The sequence below is a fragment of the Apis florea genome, unplaced genomic scaffold, assembly GCF_048593485.1.
Source record: "Apis florea isolate Af1SG1 unplaced genomic scaffold, ASM4859348v1 contig_2899_pilon, whole genome shotgun sequence".
NCBI lineage: Eukaryota > Metazoa > Arthropoda > Insecta > Hymenoptera > Apidae > Apis > Apis florea.
Genome location: NW_028256666.1, coordinates 283116 through 303731, shown reverse-complemented (window position 1 = coordinate 303731; position 20616 = coordinate 283116). Strand labels below are relative to the sequence as shown.

Below are 20616 nucleotides of genomic sequence, written 5' to 3'. Positions count from 1 at the left end.
GTACAGATTTAATATTTAAATCTAAAAAAAAAATAGTGTGAAAAATTTCTTCTCTTAATATTAATAAAACTTTCGAAAAAGATTGCATCAAAACAAGAAACAATTTTTCAATTAAAAATTATAATTGACAAATATAATTATAAGAGATAAAACGAAGGAATTATTAATAAAAATTAATGAATAAAATCGAATCGATTAAAAGTAGATGTATCAAATTTTAAAAATAAATAAATATTATTTTCAATGAAATTATAAACATTAGTATCTATTCTTATCAATTTTAATCAATTTTTTTTTTCATTTAAGTTAATACGTTTAAATCTATTCAAAATATTAATATTGTTTAATATTTTTCCTACTAATCGAAAATTTTTTAAAATCTTTAATCTTGTTTAAAAGATCAATTTTTTTTTTTTACCTTTTTTTAAATATATATATTCTCAAAAATATATATTTGTCGAAGGATTTGTTTGATTCATAAAAATTGTAATCAAGTTGCAGACGTTGAAAAGGAATGTTATTCTAGCTGGTTGATTAGTCATAAGTATACGTGCTTAGTATAAGGTTTCAAACACGATTTCCTCGAACTCATATTTCTTCAAATTCTTTTTCGAGTTATTTCAAGTTCTAATTAACGATCGTTTTGAAATTTGAAATGAATATTTAGCCTTCATTGTCTGAACTAAAGTAATTGATATTTGATATCTTTTTCTACTCTTTTTTTTTTTTTTTTTTTTGATATGCTAATGATAAAAAAAATATTAAAACGTCAATTAAAACACATAGGTTTTTTTTTTGTTTTAATTTCGAAATATTGTCATATTTTCAATTTTTTATATTTTCTCAAAAATTTTAATTCAATAATTATAATATTGAATTAATGTCATAGTGAAGAAGAGATTTGTAATGATCAGAATCGTTAATCATAAAATGAATTGAAGAGATTGCATTAATTTATCTGTAAATTAAATATAAAAAATTACAAAAAAATATCTTTAAAAAAATTGCACTCTAAATTAGAATATTCCGTTAAAAAAACAAAGAATCAATTGTTGTATCCTCTTCTCTAATACTACTGTTTTCATGGATATTTCATGGATTATTTACTTGTAAAAGGCACAATAATTGATGCATCAAAAAAAAAAACTTGATTACTTATCAATACAGAAATTACTTAAAAGTGAAAATTTGATTTTAATTATTAAATTGTTTAAAAAAAAATAATTTCTTAATTAGATTCTTATTTAATAAGAAACAAAAGTGTATTATTTCTTAAATTCTATTTTCTGTACATTTATTTAATAAGATGTTTTCTTTATAAAAATTTACAGAAAAATCATATCAAATATTTTATTTAAATAATTTTATATAAATCATATAAATCAGCAGTTAAAATTTCTTTAAAAAATCGATCATTTTAAATTCGATAATGTTATTACATGCAAAAAATAAACAAATTGATACACGTGTTGTTCGTAATATTCATCGAAAATCAGCGACATTAATGATGATGATAAATATATTAGGAATGGAGCATTCGTTCGAAATTTCGAAATCTCAAAAAATTTCTTCCAAGTTAAACAAGTTTTTATTGAATTCTCGAAAGTTTTCGTTATTATAATCGTTCGAAATCTCTGGAATAAATAATAATTGGTATAAATAATTGAATTTAATCCCACATTTAATTAATAAGATTTCACTAATCACTTTCAATAATAATTTACATACCGAGAAAAAGTGAAATATAAATAAAACATAAAAATTTAATCTCTATTTCAAGCCAAAAAAGATATATATTCCTATATTATACTTGACCATAAATATCAATAAAAATTTGAAGAATTTCAAAAAATTCATCACGTTTCACAAATCGAATTTCTCGTCTCCTAAAATCAAAATCAAAAAATAAACAAAAATATATATAATCTCGAAATTCCATGAATTCTTAAATCATATTTCCCTTTCCTCGAAATCAGCTTTCATTTCACGAAAACAAAAAAAAAAAAATTGCAGGAACTGTCAGCCGGCTCGGAAGAGGATTTGGTCGTAGTCCCAAACGTGCCGATGCTTTCGGCCACCAGCCAGTCCAAGTATGCAGCACGTTTCCTCAGGCTAGCGATGGCCTCGATCATGGATATCCTTCGAATAAAACCGTTCGTCGAGGTGTCGATCGGCCAACTCCTCTGGGGTTACGAGGACCCCCTGCTCAAATTGGCGAAAGACGTCGTGCCGAAGGAGCAGAAACTGCCCTACGATCAGTTCGGTCTGTTGTACGGGAAAAATGGGACCATGTCCGACTTGTTCACGATTTATACGGGGCAGGAGGACATCGGTAAGTACGGGATCCTGGACAATTTCAACGGGAAGAGGAGCCTGGGCCATTGGACCGCTTCGGAGTGCGACTCGATAGCCGGCACCGATGGCAGCATCTTCCCGCCGCGCATCACCAAGGAGACGGTGTTGAAAATCTTCGATAAGGATCTGTGCAGGGCGTTGCCCCTGGTGTTTAAGGTAACGTGTCTTGATGGCTGCTAGTAAAAACCAGTAGGTTGGGCTATTATTAAAAATGCATTCTTTTTTTTTAATGTCTTTCGTTAGTATTCAAATTAAGAGTAAAGTTTTATATTTATAGAATTTTAATCTCTTAGGAATCCATTAGCTCCAGGCCAGATGTTGAATTTTTCACCGATTTGATCATCTCGCCGAAAGCAATAGTGTTTAATGCACGATTTTAAATGTTCATCCAACTGGGTATATTATATATGATTATACGATTAGCGTTCCTTTTTGAATTTTTGTCTTTTGTATAAATTTGATTTTTCGTATTATTTATTCTAACAATTAACGTTATTAATTTTGTAATTTGTATTTTTTCCTTTTTTTTTTTTTTTATTCAGATTTAGACACATTTTCTCATACGTACAAGGTAAGGTTAATATTACTCGTGAGACAATTTTGGAAGATAGAGAGTGAAATAAATACGTTCAATTTAAATTAAAATTTATATTATAAAATTTATTAAATAAACTTCGAGCGATATTTTTGATTTTTATCTTGCAAATATATTAACATCTTATACAGGGTTAAGAGATTTTGTAATAATCTCGAAATAAGATGGAAATTAAGATTAACGTAAAAATTACGTGGGAGGCTTCGTTTTCAAATAGAAATCAAAATATTCTCAAATTAATTAATTCTCTAACATATGAATGAACTGTCGGTAATTATTTTAAATGTGAAGATAAACAAAAAAATGTAGAATACATTTTTTCATTTGAAAATTAGTTTTCAAAAAATTTTCGAATTTGAAAATTCATCAATTATATTCATTCAAAAAACAATTCAATTAAAACTAATTGGATAAAATTTTTTCAATAAAAATTAATTCTATTTGTATTTGATAAAATTGAACAATTTTCAAATTTGATTTACGTGAAAACGAAGATTCATACAAGAACAAATTTTATACTATATTTTATATTTTATGATAAAGTTAGAATTTTCTTGATTTCATTCGTACTATGGATCAATTTCTGTATAATAAGGAAAATGAATTTCATCACAATGTAAATATGTTATTCGAAAAATCTGTATGGTTTTGCTAATGAAAAATTTTTATGTCGATGATTTTATTACTATGTACATGTATATCTTGTATATATCTTGTATACAAAGTTACACAAGATGGTAAAACAATCGATGCAACAAATTAATTCCATAATATAAATGAGCTTTTATTATAATACCTGTATTATATCTACTATTTAAACGATTAAATGACCAAAAAAATCATATCTTTTGAATTGACCGTTTTTATAAATAAAATACTGTCTTTAAAAATACATTTTATTGACACATATACGTCTAATGAGAGTCAATGGTTCTATAGATAAGATATATATATATATATATATATATATAAATGATGACATTCTACATTGATGAGATTGTAGATTTTTAATTTTCTATATTCATTTTTAGTGAGATATTAATTGTTGATATTAATTAAATTTTTACGTTGAACATTACAACGCTTGAGGACTGATTTATTTTTATTTATAATCTATTTTATAAGCTTAAGATAAAAGCTTGGATTCAAATACTTATAATTTTTGATGAAAAATGACGAAGGATTTTTTTTAAAAAACTTATTAAAAATATTGTAATTTTTTAAATTCAACAAAGATTGATATGAAATATATTGAAATATATTAAATTAATATGATATGAAATAAATAAAAAATTGATACAAAATTTCAAAAAAATATTATTATGAATTCACGAAGAAATAAATTTTGAATTAGATATTTAATATTTTGTGATATTTCTATGTTCACTTATTAACAACAAGCTTGTATATAGTATAAGTTTAAATTATATTTTTTATTATATTTACTTCATATCGTATCATCTAACATTCTCATCCGTTTAATATTTATATCCATTATAATTATATATATATATATTTTATATCTCAAAAATTATTAAATCATTTTTATTTAACTTTAACAAGAATAATATTGATATTTTTCATCGAATGCTATCGAAAGACACGAATAAAAAAAAATTGCTAATTTTTAACATCTCAAAAATCTATTTGTAGTAGAAATAAAAAAGGGGCAATAATATACTTTCTCTTCCTCTTTTAAAAGATTTTCAATAAAAGTTCGGATAGCTTCGATCGAATGATTCATTTCAGGAGGAAGTGATCACCCCAGGTCGAATCCCTGGATATAGGTTCGTCCCTGCCAAAGATGCATTCGCTTCACCGAGCAGATTAGAATCGCAGCAATGTTTCTGCCCGGCTGGGCCACCTTGCGCCCCCGAAGGAACCTTCAATGTCTCCCTTTGCCAATACGATTCGCCGGTGTTGCTCAGTTTCCCGCATTTTTATCTCGGTAAGATGATTAACCTGTTTATTTTGCCTTGTTATACAATAGTTTCATAAATAGCATAGTTAGGTTAATTTCGAGTACGGTCGAGTCTCTCTGTTTATTTATCATTTTCAGTGTGATGAAAAAAAGTGTACGAGTGAGTGAGAATGAGTGAATGAAAAAGAATGAGAGAAAAAAATGACTTATACACAGAATGTATAAGTTTCGAATAATACGTGTAAGCAGATAATTTATAAAAAAAAGGAAAAAAAAAAAAGAATAAAATTTTTTCTTGGAGGTTTTTTGAGAAAATCGAGTTTAAAAATATTTACAAGTGAAATTGGATATGAATGTAAAAGGTTGTTTTATATGTGAAAATATTTTTACAATTATTTTTTTATTAAATTAATTTTCGAAAACACGAATTTTAGAAATTGTCGATTGTACAATTTTTTGATTGTATATGTTCATAACAAGGATTTAAGTAATAAAATTTTATTGTACATTTGAATATGAATTATTCATTCAAAAATTTAAAATTTCACTCGTATTTAAAAAGTAAAATTTTTTTAAATTTGTTTGATTTTCTTGAAAATATAGATTTGGACAAAAAAATTTTATTCTATTCTTTTTTTTCTTGTTTTTTCATAGACAATCACTCTGTGCTCGTTTATAAATATTTATGCAATCAAATTATCATCATTAATTTAAAATCATTTGCATTATTCAATAAGTATATATATTTATTAAGAATAATAAATAATCTTATATTGATATTTTCCCTTCATTGAAGGATCAAAAAAACAATAACTGATTTTATTTGGAGCACCTTATGCATACTAGAATCATCATAGTATTATGTCATCGACTATTTTATACTCAACAATGCAACGACAATCTATAATGTGAAAGTTAGTAACGTTTATGTAGGCATTCAATGTGTTAGTTTGTGTAAGCAGAATTCAATCGTTTTTCGTTATTAATTCAAAAATTAATACATATAATGGAGCTAAAATTTTAAATTTAGCCATCCTTCCTCTCAATCTCTTTAAATTTCATTTCAATCAATCGTTTAAAAGTATAATCTAGTTTTTATCTATTTTTAACTATTTTGTTTCCATTTTTCAGTATATTCAAAATAATAATTTAATAATGTTCTTTAATAAAATTTTTGTATACAAGTGAAATAATTTTAAATAATAATAAAAATAAAAAAAGATTAGCCAATTATTATAGATTTCAAAAGATAAAAACCTAATTACTATTGAAATTGTTATCTTTTTTTTTTTTTTTACGACCGTTTATATCGTTTCTTTATTATACCGTATTAAAGGAGGAAAGATTGTTTTACAAAAGACTGTTCATGAGAGGCACAGTAATTGACGCATCAAAAAAAATTTACACTACGGCATGGTTATATAATAGAAAAAAACTTAAAATTGATTTAAATTATTAGATTGATTAAAAAAAAAAAAGAACTTGTTTCTTTTGAATATAATATATATTTCTTATTTAATGCAAAGAAAAAAATTTAATGCAAAAATGTTTTATCTCTCAGATTTCGATTGTTCTGTCGTTTCTTTTCAGTTTCAAAAAAAAAAAAAAAAATTATATCAAATTGAGCATAAAAAATTAATTTAAAAATATTACTTTATAAATTAATAATTTCAATTTGACACACAATGGTACAATAATCAAATATATAAATATTTTGATAAAAGAGGAATCAAAATTATACGAATATTAAATTCTTTAAACCAATTAAGTTTAAATGCTAGTAAGAGTCTCAAATTGCCGAATTGAATTACACAATTGATTCAAGGCAGTCGTCTCTCCGTGCTGAGTAGGGATAATGAACTGTCAGTTATAGAATCTTACGACCTGTTACTTGTAGAGTCACTACTGTACATACATACCTATCTATATTTCCTATCTTCATACTCCCCTCCACATCAACTCTTACACGCGAATTCGGTCGGCGACCAAGCGAACGAACCGTGGGAAATTTTCTCGACTCTGGGGAAATCGTCGTCATACGTTGAACACAGTTTTGAATACAGTTGATGAAATTCTCGCTTTCGCGAGCCGCGATCGAAACGCTGAGAATCCGCTTGTTTTTACTCTCTTGTCCCTAAAAAGCCTACCTTGAAGCCTATCTGATCTTTTTACATTATCTCTCTTCAGGGGATCCAACACTCAGAGAGGCGGTAACAGGTATATCACCACCGGTCGAACGTGATCATCAATTCTACCTCGATGTTCTACCGATGATGGGCACAGCGTTGAGAGCTAAAGCGAGAATTCAAATAAACTTGGCGGTTAGCCAAGTACGGGACATTAAACAGGTTGCCTCGTTCCCGGATATCGTTTTCCCGATTATATGGTTCGAAGATGTGAGTATACGTACACTGTATCCTTAGTTAAAATATCCTTATTTCGATGTATAACGTGATGGACACTGGATCTTTTTATTATTTCTTTTACGATGTTTCCTTATTAAAAAAATTAATCAAAACTGATTCTTGATCGGTAATATATAACTGACGAGAGTGGCGGGTCTATATTCGGGCAAGAGAAGTACTTCTTTTGCTCACCAAACATGGCGCTGTATGATCTTATTTGTAGAATTACTTTCAGCCAATACGCGGGCTGATTTTTAGAAGCGTATTGGATTTGGAAATCGACCAATCAGATTCGTATTTTTTCCATTATTAGGATTTCTTGTCAGTTACGAACAATATATAACGTTTTTTGAGTTTATATAAAGAATGCATAGAAATATATATTAAAATGTTGCATATGAAATGTCGTTTTTTAAAGAAATGAATAGAGTAATATTACTTATTACTTATTTGATAAATATTATCACATTAAAGAAGGAGATATATGTTATAAATTACATATATCAAGTATTAAAAAAATTTATAGCAATACAATCAATTGTGTAGATCATTATGGATAATCGCATGAGTTTATTATTTAAATTTACATATTGAAAAAAATGCTTGAAGGAGATTAAAGATTTCCCTATTTTAAAACGATCGATAGATGAGGAACACATAGATAAGACTTTTTATATAAAATTTGTTGAATTATTAATTGGACAAATCAGTCATGTTAGAATTACGTAGAACTTCAATTAAGTATGTATAGAGGAAAGGATATAAATATGGAATATCCATTTAATTTTTTCGTGCCGAGATTCTTAGAATAGTAATAAAAAAATTGAATAGAAAATTTTGAATAATTTCATGGAACATTTTTTAACTTTTTTTAAATAAAGAAAAAAAATCGATTTAATTAAACGTTAAACGTATTCGAATAGTAGTATGAGATTGATATTTTTTAAGGAAATAATTTATATTAAAGTATTAATAGAAAGATTTTATCAATATACAAGCATATTATCAATAAAAAGCATATATAAGCAAGAAGAATATGATAAATATAATAAAACAATTAGAAATCATAATCAAATGAATAATTTATTTTGTTTTGCAATGCGTGTGCAAAACAAAACTGCATATATAAATTATACTTTCTGGATTCGTACAATCGTAGATCCGCAATTAACATATCTCTTTATAGCTCATTTTTGAAATCTTTGAAAAATTTTAATTACATTGTTATCAATCAAATATCTCATATTTTTACCAATTTCACTTTCTTTTATCATTATAATTAAAAACTTCAAATCTTCATTAATATATTGAAACTGCGATTATCGTAAGTATTGAATTTCTGTTTCTTTAAAAATTATAAAATAAATTAAAATAAATTTCACAAGTTAATAAGCGTAGAAACTTTCTATTGCGATCAAAACATAAAACGTTCATTAAACGAACGAATAATAAAATGTGTTAATTGTCGTTATTACAATCATTAGAAAAACTATCAAAATCTGAGTATTTCATATTTCTACTCTTTCCTCTATTCATAACCTTTCGAAAAAACAACATTTCGTGTGCAACCTAACCTCATATTCTGAAAATAACCTCTTATCCTATTATACATAACGTACATACCCTTCAGGTAAAATATTTTCAACTTTAAACGAGGTCGATACACTGACCATCTATCGTAGCTGCTATCTTTATTTTGATTATATCCGACTGACACGAACGAATCGATCGCGTGGACACGAATCGCGATTAAGAAGCGATTAGCACTTAGGCGGCGGCAGTGGCAGCCAATGATATTAATCGTGCAAATAGGCATTCGTGACGGTAATGGGAAGCGCGAGTGATTCGACGCCTCCGACGTATCATTGTCTGTAATATGATTCATTTCGTTGGAATGACCGTTCGTGTCGATAACTTACTCTTGCCATTGTCATTTTAATCGCCGCTGTATTATCAACCACTCGTCATAACGATCAAGATTGATCGAGAAAAATTGACGTGTCAATAACACAAATTCGCTCCATTGCAGGGTATCGATGAGCTACCGGAAGAAATGCGAAACCTGATGAAAATGGCCGTGGACGTGCCACCAATTGCTCGGGCGGCGGTATCCGGAACTCTGGCGGCGATAGGCGCGATCGTTTTGATAGGAGCGCTCTTCTTCCTGGTGCGTGCCGCTAAACGACAAGAGAAACTACATCTGAGCAATCCGTTACCGTCTAACGCGACTGCGAGCAAAACCGGTCAGCTGAATCCTGCATTCCAGAATCCATCCGATTCCAAGTAGAACGGCCGATCTGCCCAGTCTGCCGTTTCTACATCTTTCGATCTCGAGCGTGAAGTTGCGCGTATACGTCGACCCTTGTACGCGGCAAGCTTTCACCCTAATAGGTTTTTAACGGATGTAAATCGAGAGAGCGAGAGGCGAATGGAGAAACTGGGTAAGAGTGATCGGTGTTTTATCGTCATTGTTCCATTCCGCTATAGGAATGAAGAAAATATAACAACGATAATAATAATAATAGAGAAAGGGGGAAAAGGACAATTACGTTGTGTCGATATATATATATATATATAAACCTTTTACGAAAACTCGAACGAATTTTCCAATTGGATATTCGACTGGCCAGTTTTGAAATTATTAGGAATCGTTTGCATTCCTATAGATTGTTAGTGCCGGTTCGGAACCAAGTTAATAATAAGAAAGCGAAGTACGCGAAAAAGTAGGAAGTACGCGAACGATTTGTGTGCGCGTGCATATTGTATATGTGTGTGTGTGTATGTATGTATGTATGTGTGGTATGTGTGCACGCGCTTGCGTACTGAAGAAGGGAGTTATGGATGAAGTAGGGAACAGAAGTGACGTGGAAATTGCTAATAGTGCCGTATACGGCGAATTTCTATCGTGGAACGAGTTGCTCCATCGTCCGTCGCGTCGTTGCCATCAATATTTAAAAAAAAAAAATTTCGTCCATCAATCGATGAAAAACTCTCGCCTCTCGTAATCGCCGAATGGAAGAAAAAAAAAAAAAAAAAAAAAAAAAAAAAAAAATTCCGTCCAGCAAATACACGATCGCGTGTACAAGATCATCGACGTGAGCCGAGTAATCGTCCTTTTGGATTTTGACGAATCTGGCGGCGATCGAGATCTTATTGTTATTTCATTATACATTCGTTTATATGTATTTCGTTGTAAACGCGTTAACTTCAGATAGACTATGGTTAGATTTCTAGATGAATTTAGTTTTTTACAATCAAGTATGAGGAAGAGCTGGTGGAGTGGGTGAAGAAGAAGAAGAAGAAGGTGGAGGAAACGACAATAAAGTAGCCAAATAGTTTTGAAATCCGGATTCGGATTCGAGACAATTTCAGATGTCGTGACAATTTAATAATAAAATTATGTACGACGAGAGTATTCGCTAGTTGATTTCACCATGTACCGGAAATCTGCTGCCGATGTATTACACGTGTGAACGAATGAATTGTCCATCTCTGTTTTTCAAACTTGTTATGTCGACATAGGTTATCGATGCCAGATATACAAATATAAAAAAGAATCGTAGAAAAACATCTTATAGCATACACATGGCAATGTTAATTTTGCATCGTTACTTATTATTTTTTGCACGTGGCTTTTCTCGAAGGAATATGAACGCGCGAGCGCGGGTCTATCTTGTTGTACTATATACCGTTATCGCGATACAATTGAAGCGAGCATACACGACATTCGACAGAGGGGATAGGTCTGTAACGATAATCGTATGATCGATTGATCGCGTTACAAAGTGGCGTGATAGACTTTTTTTTTTCTTTTTTTTTTCTCCCCTCTTCCAAGTTATTCAGAGCGTGATGAAAGAGCATCGAGAAAAGGAATCAATTGGTCAAGTAAAAGAATTAACAATAAATTAGATCGTCGATGCCGTATTCCCGATGAAGTCGTTAAACACGCGGTGCATAATATCACGGTCGTGTTCCGTTACAGCCGATTGAGTTCAGTTTCGGTCCACTCTGGGACCGGTCGATCGAGTTTCGAGTCCAGCTTCGTCTCGATCGATTCCTCTTCTTTCTTCATCGTGGCAAAAAGAGCGCCGAACGAGATGATCACGCCGATCAGACTACACCATTGAAAAACGGCTTCGATGGCGTTCACCAAGTAGTGACTTCGATACAAAATCTGTTGAAGCGACTCGGGTATTTCGCCTATTCCAGTATCGAGCCATATCAACGGTAGAATCAATCCGTCTTCGAGGTTTCCGGAGAAGGGAATTCCAATCGCTTTTCGTACCTCTACGTTCATTTGCAGCCTCATGTTCATGTTCACCGTGATGCCTAAACGCTAAAAGCAAAATTTATATTTTTTTTTTAGATGAAGGAATTTCTCAATTATTTCATTTATTTCCTCAAATTTCCAGTTTCCGAATTTAGTAAATATTTTACAAGTGCAAAATCAATGTACAACGGAATTGTAAAACGAAATTCATCTTGGAACAAAGGATGAATTTTCAACACAATGTAACCTGATCCGTGATCGAATATCCGTGAGACGTAATACTAACGTAATGATAAAATTTGTTTATTTTTGTTTTTTTTTTTTGTAACGAAATTTTTATGAAAATATTTTTAAGATTTCTGTGATCAAAAATAAAACCAAACAAACGATATAATTTGTGTTTTTAATCAGTGATGAACAACTTTTTTTTCTTCGTCCTTTAATATAGTACAAATATCGCAGTTTGGTCTTATTTTAATCGGAACAAGGTCACAAATAATATATGATAAAAATGTAATAAATTTTCAGATCGTAGAGAAGAAGAAAAATAGAAAAGTTGTATTGTCTCACCAATATATATATTCTCTTTTTTACTTTTACGGCAAAAAACTCTGAGTTTTAGTCAAGCCGTAACAAAATTAAAAATCAATATCTTTTTCCAAGAGAATTATCGCGATAAGTTTTGATTCTTTTAAAATTTTCCACGATAAAAAAATAAATATTTAGTAATTGCACGCTTACCGGATGAAGATCGATGTAACTTTCGTGACGGTCTTGTCGAGGTTCCAGCCCGACGATTTTTTCGAACAACGACTCATTACCCGTGTAGAAATGAGGAAAAGAAGCGATTATCGGTGTCCCAAAGTTGCAGGCAGAAACGTTGAGCGTTCCGGTTGGGGGACATGTTCTGATGGTTGAATCGTGCGACTCCTTCGGGCAAAAACACGAGTCTTTGTTGCGAGTCGACGTAAAAACGTTGCTCGGTAATTTGTACCTATAGTCATTCGACTGGTGAAGCGTTTCGATGGACGACATTTTCGCCTGCGCATTCGTAGGTATAAATTTCTTTCAAAACGAAGAGGAGGAAAGAAGAGAGCCAATACACTGTTGAGAGCTCAGATTTGATTGGTTGTTGCCAATGCAATCGTAAGGAAACCACAATTTGTATTGGTCGAAAATTTTACATCTACAGGTAAGTTTATGCGTGTTGATGTGATTGAGTAACAAAGTTGAGAAAAATTTTTTGTTAAAATAATGATTTTATTAGAAAAATTATTCATGTATAAATCTGTGACATTATTATATAACCGTTAGATGTAACATTATATATTCTTATTATATTATATTCTTATAATCTTACATTTATACAGGATGTGCCAAAAACGTGGAAATCGTTTAATTAGAGAATAGAAAATAAGTGGAAATTTAAGAGGTAAATAAAAAAAGAAAAAAAAAACATTAAAATAAATATAATTGGAAAATATTGTTTATAGCAACAGATTTTTATAAAAATTAAGAATATTAAAAAAAATTTCTTTTTCGACTTAACATTAGAGATAAGAAAACATATTAAAAGACATATTTCCATATTATAAATAATTATTAAGTTAATAAATCTTTATTTTAATATTTCAAATTTAGAAAACATTTCAAAGTTGCATAAAGTAAATGAAAAAAATTTTAAATTTGAAATAAATTGTTCATTTTTTCATCGAATCTGTATCAAATTTTTATTAAACGATAACACTTTTTGCATAAAAATATAAGTAATATATATATATATATTAATAATGATTAAACGTCTATCAAAAATAAATTTGCACTCATTCTGAATTATTTCCTATAACTCAAGTAAAATTGTATCGTGTTCTTCATTTTCAAAAAATTATCACTAATACATTAATATAATTTTTGATAAATTGAAAAATAGGAAAATTATCAAATCAATAATCATCATTCTTCATCTTCGATCAAAGATGAATTAAAAACACTACTGCTTTTGATTTTAATTTCATTTCGATTTTTGAACAATGATAAAAGTTTATTCCTGGATTTATATACGAATACGAGGTTATTCGTTATTAATGAATAATTCCATTTATTCGAATAATATTTGACTCTGCTTCTGAGCTCCCAATAGTGTGCATATACAGGTCATTCGATAGAAGTAAATAGAAAGTTTAAAAAGAGATTGTAAAAAAATAAATCAAACGCAAAAATATGCAAAGATATCAATTGAAGCTTATTTTTCAAATTACAAGCAATTTAATTTTACGTTAGATAAAGTAAGATTGCAATAGAGCGTGACGATTTTATCTCGGTCATACTTTATCTCCATCTCGTTTCACTTGATGTAAAATTAAATTGCTCGTAATAATAAGCATTGATGAAAACCTTTGCATATTTATAAGTTTTTATTGTATTTATTTTAATCTCTAAAATCATTTCTTAAATTTTACACTTGGACATTTTTCAAATAATAAAGAAAGGAGATATATAATGTGGTTCATTGTAATTTTCCACGTTACAAGGAAAATATTCAATGGTTAAGATATCTCTTATTCCATTTATTATATTTATATAATTTATATTTAATGATATATTGTTAATTGTATAATGTATATTAATAAGAAATATAATTTGGAACTGTTTATAACATCTTGAAAGAAATATTTCTTGTAAATTATGTGTTGAAATGCATTTGAAAGATAGAATCGATATTTATAAAATTGATCATTGATATTTTAAAATATAAAGTTAAAATTTCTAATATACATTATTTTATTCTTTAATTTCTGTCTAATAACCATATAAACACAACTAACATAAATTTCTCCAAGATCGAGATCTTAAAGAAAATTAGATCAAGAAAGATATGAGTGTAGCAATGCAAGAGAAAAGAATGGTGTAGAAAAAAAGCGAAAGTTTATTATACGAAATGAATATTTATATATAAATAGAAAAACTAATAAAAAAAATTTCATGAAAAAATTAATTGAGAAATTGATCTTATGATTTTATGATATGATTTTTTCAAAAAACTATATTATTGCTCTTATTATTGTAAAAATTCAAAGAATAATTATATTATTTTCATAATACATAATTAAATTCAAAATTTAAAGCAATTTAAGCTATATAATTTAGAAAAAAATATAAAATCGAAGAATCATATCACAATCCTTTCCTTTATTATTTGAAATATTATTGCAAATAACGCATCATTTATTTCATATTGTACAAACACATATAAAATAATATTATTTGAAATAAATATTTCTGATAATTTGAAATAGTATTTCAAATAATATTATATCATACTTGCATAAATTTATATTTCATAAATTTTATTTAAAATTATTTTTATGGTTTTGTTAAATTTAACAAAAACATTTAAGAAAATAATTTCAATATCTGAAATTGCTGTTAACAAATAAATCAATATAACGTGTTATTGTTACAATATTATATTATTAACATATTCGTGAAAATTTATTCCAAAGATCAAGATAAATTATGTACAAAAATTTCGATTGGAGCTTATTAAGTTACAAGTGATTAAAGTTTATGTTAAAGTAAGGCAGAGATTACAAGACAGCTTTATTTTTATCAAATCGCTGCTTAGCTCTGTCTATCTCGCTTCATCTAACTAAAACTTAAATTGCTTATAATTTAATAACATTTTTACATACATAATTTTATGTATTTATTTTGGCTTAAATTTCACGCTCTAAATATGTTCCACGAATATATTAACGCCGTAATATATATTCAAATAACAATGTTAAAAATAAAGTGGTTTAAACAGTCATTTCTTATTTCAATTTCAAATAAAATTCTGTTAAATATATCTATCTACTTCGTTCGAACATCCTGTATAAAAAAGAAAGGAATGGGATAGAAAGCGGAATGTATATAAAACAATGATGACTCACCTCAAGGTGGGTATGCCGCTAGAAAAACTACGATGATCGTAATGAAAAGGTATTTTCCTGCAGAAATCTTTCGCGTAAATGAAGAGCGTCTTATTCGGTTGCTTGATCCAGTGCGGTGGAAACATACTACCATCGGTACCATAGATTCGATCGCATTTTTCATCTCCCCAAATCTGATGATTTTCAATCCCATTGATTCGCTCGATTATCCCAAGATTATCGGTTCCTGTGTGTATCGTGATACGATCCCGACTCGAACCATTATTCTGAAAACGGATTCATCGTTAAATCAGCGTATTTCTTATTTTTAATTTAGTTTAGTCGCATTAAATTTTGAACGAATCGCGAAATAATAACTGCTCGACTACCGAAGCTGTCCGAAGCTGGCCGAAGCTGACCGAAGTTACCCGAAACATACCTGCTGAGCCGCGCGAAAATATAATGTGTAATTTTATTATATCGAGCTCTGTAAAACGTAAAATGAACTATTACTTTATAATTATTATAAATAATTTTTGTTATTTATGCATAACTTTTTGAAATATATTTGCTTCGTTATAATTATTTAAACTTTCGTCTATTGTGAAAGTTGTGAAATCATAAATAATAATTGATTCAATTAAATCGAATTTAAGTAGTATTTATTTACTTTTTTCTATTTGAATTCGATATGAAAATTTTTTGATTATAATTTTATCTTTAATGAAATATAAAAAATTGATACATATTATATTTTCTTACAATCAACTTAAAGCATTTATAATGATATAAAATTGAAATAATATCTTATGCAATTAAATTCAGATTGATATATATATATATATATATGCAATCTTTAAAAAATAAGAGTTAAGCTAGATAAAAAAAGATTATTGACACTATTATTTCTAGAAAGTATAAATATGTAAAAAAAAAAAAAAAAACAGATATACGATGAAGAAAATAACAGCAATGAATCTTGAAACGAAAACAAATATATATACGAGGAAAATAGATATGACTATGAGTAGCGATTGCATCAAAACGAAGTTTTGCAAAGTTTTTGTAAAGTTTTGCAATTTTTATTTATACAAAAACATCCACATTTTCACTAATTTAATTAGACAGACATAATTTTTGATTATACAATTTACATTTTTATATTATAAAATTTTACATTATAAACCAAACTATATTATTGAATCGCAGCCAGAATGAAAAAAGTGGAGAACAAGTAAAAAAAAAAAAATATTATTATACGTACGAAGGCGAGAAGTCCAAATTTATCCAGAGTAAAAACGGAGCGTAACGACGAGAATCGTTTGGCCACTTCGTACAACTCGTCCTCGTAACCCCACAGGTATTGGCCGACCGACAACTCGATGAACGGTTCCGCGCGTATCTTCGAGAGGAACATGGTCAATCCGATTTGCAAGAAATAACCAAGATTTCGGGAAAAGGCGAGCGTCGACATCAGCATCACGTTAGGCACGATCACCTTTTCGTTTTCCGATTTACCGGAGACCCATTGGTACCTTTTCCTCTCCTGATACGTGATCGTTCCATTCCCATTAATTTCCACGTTCACCCGGCTCAAACTCTCCTTATATACGAACGGTCCAACCTCCTCCACCTTCAACTTGGTCGCCTTCCCGCTCTCGAACTCGCGCACGTTCGTGTAATTGAAAACGTAGATCTTGATTTCGAGGTTGACAGGCGGCTTCTGCCAGAGCAGGAAGGACGAGGTGCCGTTCTTTAACTCGAGGCCGGAGAGGACCGCATCGTGGAACACGCTCGTGTACCAAAACAGGATGAACATCGCGACGCTGATCAGCGCGGTGAACCCGTACAGCCAACGAACGCGGCGTCTCCTCCTCGTCCCTCCGTCCAAGCTCTTTTGAATCGCCCGCGCGATACTTTTCTTCTCCATGCTGACTCGTTTTTGTCTCGCGCGCGCGCGCAAAAAAAAAAAAAAAATCTCTCCCCCGTTAGTTGAACTCCGTTTCACGATCGAGCGTTGAAAATTTTTCTCTCTCGAATTTTTCAAATTCTGGCTCGTTCCACGACGAGTCCCGAAGAGAGCCGAGATCTTCCTGCGCTCCCTTCCCTTCTTTCGTCGTTTCTTCTTCGCGTTCACTTGCGATGCGTTTTCGACGCTCAACTGAGTTCCGCGGGACGATCACAACGGCGTACAAAAATCTCCCCACCTTTTCTCGATTCATCGATAACCTCGTCGTGACGGCGATGACCTCCGTTCGCCACCAAACTTGGTACGTTCGAATCCTCTGTTCATAGCTTCTCTTTTCTACGGGGGGAAAAAAAAATATCTATTTCGATTGATATTATTATTTCGAACCGATTTTTACCACATTACCAATCGTCATTTGCCCTTCGTTTCTGCCATTTTGCTATCCTCTCACTCTCCATTTTATTCCATTCTTCTTGCTGGAAATGATTAGGATTATTCGTGTTCGATTCCTTCCTCCGATTATTCTCTCTAACGACCAGTTGTTTGTTTGCGACGATCCACTTTGTGACAGTGGCCCTTGATCGATTTGCGTCGAACATGCTACTACCATTTATCGGCGGTAGACGAAAAAATCCTCAATGGCGACTGATGATAATATCGGCGTGTTACCATTGAATCAAACCGATTCACGAATTCTTCCGATTTAATAGCACAGAGAATCGTTTCTGAAAATTGTTTTTCAGAAAGAATGATCGACGATAAATCCTTTTCCCTCGAAAAATAGCGTCGCAACGGGCTACGCCGCGAAACGTGCCGATTCGATTTTATCACGAGGCGTTCCTCCGTATGTTGTGACTGGCAGATGCCCTTTTCACCCGTTTTCTGTTGCGATGTCTCGTGTCGCGTCATCACCCTTTACGTTTCTTCTTCTTTTTTCTTTTCTCTCTCGTTATTCTACGTCAGATACAATCATTTTTTATTACACGTCGCGCGATTGCACAAGAAGGAAATTGTCCCACTTTTCTCGATCCGATTAAAGCGATAAATTTGTAATTAGTTTAGTTAATTACGTACTTACGTTGTCGAGTTTATCGGACAATCAGCCACGTTACAATCGCCACGCATATATATACGTACGTATATCTTTATCTCTGTAGTGCAATTTTCGCGAAATCATTTATCATTCCTCTTCCTTCCTGCGATATACAAAAATGATGCAGAAACTCGTACTCGTTGCGATGCAGGATGTGCAGGATGCGTTTAACACGGAACATCTTTGGAGAGGCTAAAACAAACGAAGCAAAGAGTGGTATGCAGAAATGTGTTGGTTAAGGCTTGTTTGTGAAGTTAACACATTTCTGTCATTGGAGACTGTTAACGTATTGATAGATATTTAAGTTAGCATTAGATGAAGGAAGGTGGAGATAAAATAGGACAATTGTCTCACTTCTTCTAATTGCAAACTTAATAAATAAATCTTAATCACTATTTTTATACATCAAACTTTTGTTTTAATCTCTAAAATCGATATTCCAAAGTGTTTTGTCAATAATTATTTGCTCGAACAATGCAACAAGAATAATTATAATATACATCGACACATTGCATAAACTTTGATACTTTTCTTCCTACTCCTTCCTTGAATCTTTATTATGCATGCATTGCTGCTGACTAAAAATTTATATTATTTATAAATCATAAATAAAGACGAGAAAATGAAAAAATGAATATATTGTATGATATATAGTTAATCATAAATACGATTATTATATTAAAAACAATAATTTTATTTTATATGAAACATATTTAAATCATAACAAGTTATTCTACTTCCATACAAATTTTTATTCACATATATATATATATATATATATTTCAAGATAGATGAATTTCCTTGTAAGATACATATGAAGACTTTTGTGACTAACTATATATATTATATATATTATTATATATCTATTATATACAATGTACATCAAAAGTTTCAGCAAGAGAAAATCTTATGTTTTTATCTTTAAATTATACTATTGTTGCAATGATTATTAATTATATATGTATAGGTTATAAATGACATGCTTTCTTCAAAATTTTTGAGAATAAAAATAAACTAAAACAAAATATTATCGAAATAAGCTAACCAGCCTTGAAATTTATTTAAAAAAAAGAATTGCAATGTTCGAGAGATAATTGTAGTGCTTTTATTTGTGATAGGTCATAAGATACAATAAGCTATCATTTCTTATGAGAAGATCGTCTTGAAATCAGTCGATTATATGACGCAATATTATTATTATATTAAATTTATTTTATTAAAATATATATTCGTTATAACTTTGCCGATAAAAATAAAATTAAATACGATAATTGTTAAATATTAATTGATAGTTAAGATGATTTTAAATTAATTATAATAATCCTTTTTTTTTCTTCATTGTTACTATCACGTTAAAAATGTCTGCAGAATATGAAAACAAACTCGAATTACCAAGTTAAGAATTTCAAATTTTTATAATTGATATTGATTAATTTCAAACTAATATTATATATGGAAGCACTATATTGAATATGTATTCTATATATGTATAAATTTGTAATTCCGATGACCGCGGCTTAATAATCGATAGTTCATACTGAAATAAAGTTAAAAAACAAAACGCTTTGAATTATCTATTATTATTACTGTCATGCAATTTCTTTTTCACATAATTCTATCTTTCTTAATTTGAAAAAAATTTCGAATGAGAAATCGAGAAGGGTTATAAATGGTATGCTAAATTTGATTTATCGAATTTCAATTGGTTGCAGCAATCGAACGATATCGATAGTCTGATAATTTTTTTCAGATGTGTAAATACACATGAGTGACGTATTGTTCATTCACATGATCATTTATATATATATATCAGTCATTGCTTTAACCAATAGCACGATTCATACAGTTTTGACATTTTTATATGATCAATATTTGACAGTTAAAAATTTTTAATTTTTCTGCTATTATTGATATAATTGATATAATTTTTGAAAGAATAATAATCACTCAATATACTTTTTTACGTCTCACGCGGCGGGAGATTATAAAGTTCCTCCTCACAGTAATTCATAATGCGGAAGAATTCATTGACACTTGATGCACGAGATACATGAATATTCAGTTACATAAGTATCAAGTAGTACATGCGTAAAC

General features: G+C 29.8%; 2 protein-coding genes across 3 annotated transcripts in view; one reads left to right on the top strand and one right to left on the bottom strand.

The window, feature by feature from the left end:
• emp (epithelial membrane protein) overlaps positions 1 to 10688 on the top strand; it is a 46394-nt gene extending 35706 nt beyond the window's left edge. For both annotated transcript variants that reach the window (XM_086907835.1, XM_003691154.4), the window contains exons 4-7: positions 2014 to 2511; positions 4700 to 4898; positions 7059 to 7267; positions 9306 to 10688. In XM_086907835.1, coding sequence (XP_086763961.1) covers positions 2014 to 2511; positions 4700 to 4898; positions 7059 to 7267; positions 9306 to 9563 — 1164 coding nt within the window. In that variant the 3' untranslated portion in view covers positions 9564 to 10688. The remainder of the gene's footprint in view (positions 1 to 2013; positions 2512 to 4699; positions 4899 to 7058; positions 7268 to 9305) is intronic.
• Positions 10689 to 10870: 182 nt separating this feature from the next.
• LOC100866879 (scavenger receptor class B member 1) lies at positions 10871 to 20597 on the bottom strand. Its single transcript, XM_086907836.1, has 7 exons — positions 20479 to 20597; positions 18508 to 18714; positions 17835 to 18383; positions 16725 to 17765; positions 15482 to 15747; positions 12288 to 12540; positions 10871 to 11612 (listed from the first exon to the last, which is right to left on the bottom strand). Exons 4-7 carry the CDS (start codon positions 17388 to 17390, stop codon positions 11253 to 11255), a joined length of 1545 nt encoding a protein of 514 aa, XP_086763962.1. The 5' UTR covers positions 17391 to 17765; positions 17835 to 18383; positions 18508 to 18714; positions 20479 to 20597; the 3' UTR covers positions 10871 to 11252.
• Between the last annotated feature and the right edge of the window lie 19 nt (positions 20598 to 20616).